This window comes from Camelina sativa, chromosome 11, assembly GCF_000633955.1.
Source record: "Camelina sativa cultivar DH55 chromosome 11, Cs, whole genome shotgun sequence".
Classification (NCBI taxonomy): domain Eukaryota; kingdom Viridiplantae; phylum Streptophyta; class Magnoliopsida; order Brassicales; family Brassicaceae; genus Camelina; species Camelina sativa.
Genome location: NC_025695.1, coordinates 30,083,572 through 30,090,771, shown reverse-complemented (window position 1 = coordinate 30,090,771; position 7,200 = coordinate 30,083,572). Strand labels below are relative to the sequence as shown.

The 7,200-nt window shown below is 38.4% G+C and overlaps 2 protein-coding genes across 2 annotated transcripts in view; both read left to right on the top strand.

The window, feature by feature from the left end:
- Positions 1 to 3,161, top strand: part of LOC104728505 (regulator of nonsense transcripts 1 homolog) — a 7,492-nt gene extending 4,331 nt beyond the window's left edge. The window contains exons 15-25 of the mRNA XM_010447471.2: positions 35 to 163; positions 369 to 524; positions 654 to 767; positions 855 to 953; positions 1,027 to 1,104; positions 1,240 to 1,374; positions 1,550 to 1,624; positions 1,707 to 1,815; positions 1,901 to 2,244; positions 2,359 to 2,424; positions 2,601 to 3,161. Coding sequence (XP_010445773.2) covers positions 35 to 163; positions 369 to 524; positions 654 to 767; positions 855 to 953; positions 1,027 to 1,104; positions 1,240 to 1,374; positions 1,550 to 1,624; positions 1,707 to 1,815; positions 1,901 to 2,244; positions 2,359 to 2,424; positions 2,601 to 2,750 — 1,455 coding nt within the window. The 3' untranslated portion in view covers positions 2,751 to 3,161. The remainder of the gene's footprint in view (positions 1 to 34; positions 164 to 368; positions 525 to 653; positions 768 to 854; positions 954 to 1,026; positions 1,105 to 1,239; positions 1,375 to 1,549; positions 1,625 to 1,706; positions 1,816 to 1,900; positions 2,245 to 2,358; positions 2,425 to 2,600) is intronic.
- The window catches only part of LOC104728503, a 10,388-nt gene continuing 7,863 nt past the window's right edge, over positions 4,676 to 7,200 (top strand). The window contains exons 1-5 of the mRNA XM_010447470.2: positions 4,676 to 4,822; positions 5,010 to 5,974; positions 6,217 to 6,332; positions 6,549 to 6,757; positions 7,046 to 7,177. Coding sequence (XP_010445772.1) covers positions 5,208 to 5,974; positions 6,217 to 6,332; positions 6,549 to 6,757; positions 7,046 to 7,177 — 1,224 coding nt within the window. The 5' untranslated portion in view covers positions 4,676 to 4,822; positions 5,010 to 5,207. The remainder of the gene's footprint in view (positions 4,823 to 5,009; positions 5,975 to 6,216; positions 6,333 to 6,548; positions 6,758 to 7,045; positions 7,178 to 7,200) is intronic.

Here is a 7,200-nt window from a genome sequence, read left to right as displayed (position 1 = left end):
TGCTATTGATTGCTAACAGAAGTTTCTGCTCTAGGTTGTTCTTGTTGGTGATCATTGTCAGCTTGGCCCCGTCATTATGTGCAAGAAAGCAGCTCGTGCTGGCTTGGCACAGTCTCTCTTTGAACGACTTGTGCTTCTTGGTATCAAACCAATCAGATTGCAGGTACTATATCAATCACTCTGCTCTAACGTTGCAGATTTCATTTTATGAATGAGAATGTTCTCATTTTATTAAAAAAAAACTATGTAATTAATTTCTCGTTCTTGTGATGCTTCACAGGGAATAAGGGATATACTATCTTATATTTCCCTTTCACTGTGTGTACGACTCCTCATTTAATGTTTTCATATCATATTCTTCATTTCAGGTTCAATATCGTATGCATCCAGCTTTGTCCGAGTTCCCATCTAACAGCTTCTATGAAGGAACTCTACAGAATGGAGTCACAATTATTGAGAGGCAAACAACAGGGATTGATTTCCCATGGCCTATGCCTAACCGGCCCATGTTTTTCTATGTTCAGGTATCAAATCACAGTGGAATAGTTTAGAACGATTTATGGTAAATCAGATCCATTGGCCTGGCACCCAACTTCAGAAACTCATTTTAAACAAGCCAAATATTTCTTCACTTCTCGTCTTTTAATTTGTAGCTGGGACAAGAGGAGATCAGTGCTAGTGGAACATCGTATCTTAATAGAACTGAGGCTGCTAATGTGGAGAAACTTGTGACTGCTTTCTTAAAGAGTGGAGTTGTCCCCAGTCAGGTGAGTGTACTGAGATCCTTAACTAATATCTATTGTAAATTCTTTCGGTATACGTTGACGTTATCAAATTATGCTCATGTTTATCAGATTGGTGTGATAACTCCATATGAGGGACAAAGGGCATACATTGTTAATTACATGGCAAGAAATGGTTCTCTCCGACAGCAACTTTACAAGGAAATTGAGGTAGTATTATCAAGGGCTGTTAAAAAGGTTGATTTGATCCTATCATGTATTTAACCGGCTCTCGAATGTACAGGTTGCCAGTGTTGATTCTTTTCAAGGAAGGGAAAAAGATTACATCATATTGTCCTGTGTGAGAAGTAACGAGCATCAGGTGTGTATTGTACTTTTCCTTCTATAATACTCTACAGTTCGTACTTTGTTTAATGCTTTTCCTTTTCCATGTGGTACATTACTTCTTAAAAAATTGTTGGAAATGACATGTAACTACTGGTTATTTGGTTTTCAGGGCATTGGATTCCTTAATGATCCACGGAGGCTCAACGTTGCACTTACGCGTGCTCGTTATGGAATAGTTATTCTTGGAAACCCGAAGGTTCTTAGTAAACAGCCTCTGTGGAATGGATTGTTGACACATTACAAGGTATATAGGGGGAATGAGTTATTTTACTGGATGGTTGTCTTCACCATTTGTTGCCACTCAGCTATTACAATCTGTTCTTGTGAACTTTTGGGATGTTTCCTTTCGAGTCCAGAATTGATTAGAGAAATGACTGTATGATACTATATTGAGTACTTTGTTTTCCTTTAATTTGCAGGAACATGAGTGTTTGGTCGAAGGACCTCTTAATAATTTAAAGCAGAGCATGGTACAGTTTCAGAAACCAAGAAAGGTACCAAATGAACCTCTATGTCGGTCAATCTAGATTACAGTGACATGCAATATGAAATTTAATCCTCTTTCGTACTTGTTAGATTTACAATGATCGGAGGCTATTTTATGGTGGGGGCGCTGGCATGATGGGAAATGATAATTTTGGTTCGGGTAATCCTAATGCTGACAGAAGAGGCAGTCGAGGAAGGGGTAAATGTCCAGTATTCCTTTTGTGTCTTGTGTGGTTTAAATGTGCTTTAGGCATTCATATTGAAATCTTCTTCCATTTATTCAGCTGGTGGTTCCTATCTTCCTTCTGGCCCACCTAATGGTGCTAGACCTGGACTACACCCAGCTGGCTACCCGATGCCGAGGGTTCCACTTTCACCCTTTCCCGGTGGTCCTCCTTCTCAGCCATACGCTATTCCAACTCGTGGACCTGTGGGTGTTGTTCCTCATGCTCCTCAACCTGGAAATCATGGTTTTGGAGCTGGTCGTGGGACTTCAGTTGGAGGCCATCTTCCGCACCAACAAGCTACCCAACATAATGTTGGAACTATTGGCCCTAATCTAAACTTCCCGCTTGATAGTCCAAATAGCCAGCCTTCACCTGTTGGTCCGCTATCCCAACCTGGATATGTAAATACTGCCTGGATCTCTTTCAAAGTTTATTACTTTCATCTAATTTTTGAAGCATTAGACCTCAGTTATTTTGTTTTATTCTGGATCATGACGTGCTAGTTACCTCTCCAGGGTAACCAAGCATTCAGGGATGGATTTTCTATGGGTGGCATATCACAGGTTGTCTTCTTATATAATGTTATTTTGTGATTCAGTCGCAGTGTATTATACCTATTTTTCTGTAATCTAATCTCCNTTTCTTGATTCTTTGTTTGCGTCTACGTATACAATTAGCAAACATTTGAGGATTTACTTGCCTTCGCTTTCTTTATCTATACTTACACATATTTCTGGTTAAAAGATGCTAACGACTCTTGTCTAAAACTCCGGCTCAGGGTCTCCCAAATTCGCTTTACTCGCAGCCTTTCTCACACTACAACACACAGCCACTAAACCTTTCAGGCCCACAGCAATCTCAACCTAACCAGACGTCACAAAACCCAAAACATCCTTACAATGGCTGAGGGTGAGAAAGACAAAACTTGGATGCAACGGGTTTATAAACTCTTTTGCAAATACACCGGCTTGGTTCCATGCTGTCACAGGTCCAAAACAAACATCTGGTGACTTCCGGTTGCTTGCAAGGTATTATGTGCCTTTTTGGCTCGCCTAAACACAGCAACAGGTAAATGGTTATGCAGAGAAACAGGTACCTAAGTAGTAAGCCTGGGGGAAAAAGTATTTGGTCCGTAAATCCTTAGGGCTTATATGTTTTTGGTTTTTGTTTTTACCGTGTATTATTAAAATACGCTCAGATGCTTTATTATTGTAGTCAGATATCTGAAGCCTACCCATAGTTAAAACTGGTGGTGGTGTTTGGTGATATTGATATGATTACAAGCTTTTTGCTTTATATATGGTTTTTGAATATTTTATTGTCGGTTTGTCTGAAATTATTGATTCGGTATATGTGCAAGTTTTGGTTCGGGATCCGTCCATGGCTTTATGAAGTTGTCCATTTTGGATTTCAAAGTTTCTCGTTAACACTGATTAAAACTGATTTCGATCAGTTTAATACGGTCTAGGTTTAGATTTAGATTCGATTTTATATCCTCAAAAATATCCTCAAGTTTAAAGTTAATATATCCGAGGTTGGTCTGAATTGTATTTGGCGTTGGGCAAGGTTGTTTGGATAAAGAAAATAGCCGACATGGTTTTTTTGGTCCTTTTTTGGCTTGATGAAAATGGATTGGGCAGCATAGGCTAATAATAGTCACGAAAACGTTAGATTTTGTTTGGACGGAGTATTCGTGTCTTAGATGGGTTCTTCGTGATCTTTAACACACGTCATGACGAACATGCGACGGTGATGAATTAGACTCATTGTTGGGTCCACAAGTTTAAAGATCGTTTTCCCGAACGACACGAAACACTCTTTGTATTTCTGGTTTAACCTCAAACAGACAAGAAACCCTCGAGGCTTTTTTTAGCTGTGGCTTTAAATTCAGATACAAAACATAGAGGTAGAGACACAAAAAATGAAAGAGTCTCTCTCTCACGGACTGGAATTTATTTTTTCTTTGATGTGAAATAATAAAAAATATCCCGAAATGTGTAGATAGATGCCGTGAACTTTATACGTGCTTACTCGATTCAGGGTATAGTTGGCCCTTTTAAATCAATCTCTTAAACTTTCCCCTAAATATTGGCTTTTGTCACGCCTCATATTTCCTCTTTTTAAACTACTGAAACATGCCAAAAAAAGGAAAATAATTAGAAATTTAATCATATACAGCTCTTGTTTCTTACTCTTATCTAACAATTTATATTCGAGTATATTATAAGGATTGATATGAACCGATGGAGTAAACCGTCTCTAATATTTTAAACCAAATTGGATATTTATTTTTTTCTGTCAACAACTAAACTAGAGATATACATATATTTTTTGCCAACAACTAAATTAGATATTTTTTGCCAACAACTAAATTAGATATTTTTTGGACTCAATTCTTTAATTTTGGTTTTCCTACTATATTATCTTTGACCCGCCTCAAGTATTTCAAGTCTAAGATATTATAGTACGGACAAAAGAAAGTTTGTAACGGTTGCATCACACACCTGCAGACTCAGAAGGGGTAGTCTCGTGATTTGTGGGGAAAAACAAAGGGCATTGTGATTAACTCAAGTCATTAAATTTATACTAATTTCAATCATATCAAAGCAAATCAATTTTTTCCAACTGAATTATGTGATTTTTTTTATAGATTACACAATAATCAAATTTACTTAATGTGAAATTAATAATTTACATAAACAAGATTTGAATGAAAAAGAAAGTTAAATAAATTATTTATTTTTTGGATGCAGAGGACAGCTGTACATTAGATTTAAGCGTAGCTTCAACTCCATAACAGTCCTCTCTCTTCTCTCTCTCTCTTTTTCATACGCTGAAGGAAAAGCAAAAAAAAAAAAAAAAAAANGGGAAAGCGAAGTAAAACAGAAGAAGACCATCTCTGACTCTCACTTCTCCTTAAGATCCCAAAAGCTTCGTACTGGGTTTTTCCTTCGTTTTCTCGCTCGATTTCTGAATCAGGTTTAGCATTTCTCCCACTCTCCTCTCTTTGCTTTCTTCGTTTCTCTGTATGTTGTTGGATGACGTATCTCTGAACTCTCTTCGCGTCGCGTTGTTGCGTACTCATTGTTTTTTCCGCCTTTTTAGGTTTTTTCTTCTTTTTTTTTTTGAAAAAATTCTTATGCGATTGTTTGCTTTGCTGTTGCAGAAGAAGAATCTGTTCAGATTTTGTGGAAGTAGTTGGTGAATTCAGAGATTAGTTTCGCTTTTTTTTTTTTTTGTGGAATCGCTACGGAATTGAACTCAAGGGAGACTGGGAATTGCGACTTTTTCTTCTTCTTAGATGTCGTCAGTGTTGTTTTGGTTCTCTGGGACAGTGTGCGACTGATTTTGGCTTTCGTTGGTGATGCTTGGATTCGTGTTCTTGTGTGTCTTTTTGGTGTCCACGCCATGTTTCAGCTTATCACAGTATGGAGGGGACACTGAATTTGAGAGCCCTGTGAGATTGTTTTCAGATGTAGATTCTGGGAATTCTAGTGCTCCCAGTAACGTCACCTGTCAGGACCTGGATGGTGTTGGATCGTTGAATACCACTTGTACAGTGAACTCGAATTTGCGTTTCGATTCTGATCTTTATGTATATGGAACGGGCAATCTGAACATACTTGCCCATGTCTTAGTTGATTGCCCCATTGAAGGATGTATGATCACCTTCAATGTTTCTGGAAATATTCATGTGGGTCAATCAGCAAGAATCGTTGCCGGTTCTGCGGTTTTCTCTGCTGTCAATTTAACAATGGATACCAATTCTTCTATCTACACGACAGCATTGGCTGGACCACCACCTTCTCAGACTAGTGGAACACCATATGGTACTGATGGTGCGGGTGGAGGCCATGGTGGGAGAGGTGCTTCGTGTCTCAAGAGCAATAAAACAACCTATTGGGGTGGTGACGTTTATGCTTGGTCGTCTTTGCATGAACCGTGGAGCTATGGGAGCGAGGGAGGTGTTAAGTCCACTACGGAATTCGGAGGCAAAGGTGGAGGTCGTGTCAAACTCCTATTGAATGACACAATACATATGAATGGAACTGTTTCAGCAGATGGTGGTGATGGTGGACAGGAAGGGGGTGGAGGATCTGGAGGAAGTATCTTTATTCATTCAGTAAAGCTGTAAGTTCATGCTTCCCATTTGAGTCCTATCTCAATCACTTGCAAATTTTGGGTGCACTTTAAATTTGATTTTACTATCTGTTTAGTGCTGCAACGTGGCAGTAACAAATTTCTGGATATACTTTGAAATTGATCTTACTATCAGATTTTGTCATAGGAATGTGGTATATCAAGGGTTTTGGATTTTCACTTGTTAATTTTGTTTCAGTTCAATCTTTCTCATGTATCATTTGAATATGCAGGAAGGGTTACGGTAAATTATCTGCATCGGGTGGAAGGGGATGGGGTGGAGGTGGTGGAGGAAGGATCTCCCTTGACTGTTACAGCATACAAGAAGATATCAAAGTTCTTGTGCATGGTTTGTTTTTCGTTTGCTACCTTTCAGCGCTTATGCAAGTGTTCTGTTTTAATCGTTGCTTTCAAGTAGTTTTTATAACCCATATATTTCCCTTTTCCCTGTTATGGGTAAACTTGATGTCCTTTCTTGTTTCCTGTGGATATAGTTCTTTATATTAGGCTGTGTTGAATATCAGCAGTTAATCCATACAAAATTGTCTGGTTCTATTCACTGCAGGTGGCGCAAGTATCGGGTGCCCAAAAAATGCTGGAGCTGCTGGAACGTATTTCAATGCAGAATTAATTAGTTTAAGGGTTGGAAACGAAAACATGACTACAGAGACAGAAACTCCGTTGCTGGATTTTCCTACAAGACCTCTGTGGTCAAACATCTATGTAGATAATAATGCAAAAGTTTTGGTCCCGCTGCTATGGACCAGAATGCAGGTCAGTTAATTTTCAGAATTTCTATTTTCTTTTCTTTTGATATAGTCCTGAATTATCTTCTCTCCCCTGATTCTTTTGTGATCCGTGCAAACCTTTTTTAATCGAAGGTATATACCATAATATGAATGCTTTCTATATTTTTTCTTTTCAACAGTGACCTTGCAATTTTACAGTTCTTGATCTTATTAAAGGATGCTTAAATAGAAGCTCCTTCGTCTCTCTTGCTTTAAATATTTTTACGGTGGCACTACCCCTAAATGTTTTTTATTTATTATTCTGATTGTGAAGGTCAGAGGTCAAATCAGTCTTTATCGGGGAAGCAGCATTGTCTTTGGGTTATCAAAGTATCCAATTTCAGAATTTGAGCTTGTTGCAGAAGAGCTTTTAATGAGTAACTCCGTTATAAAGGCAGGTTCTTGTTCCTAACCATTCAGCAACAATCT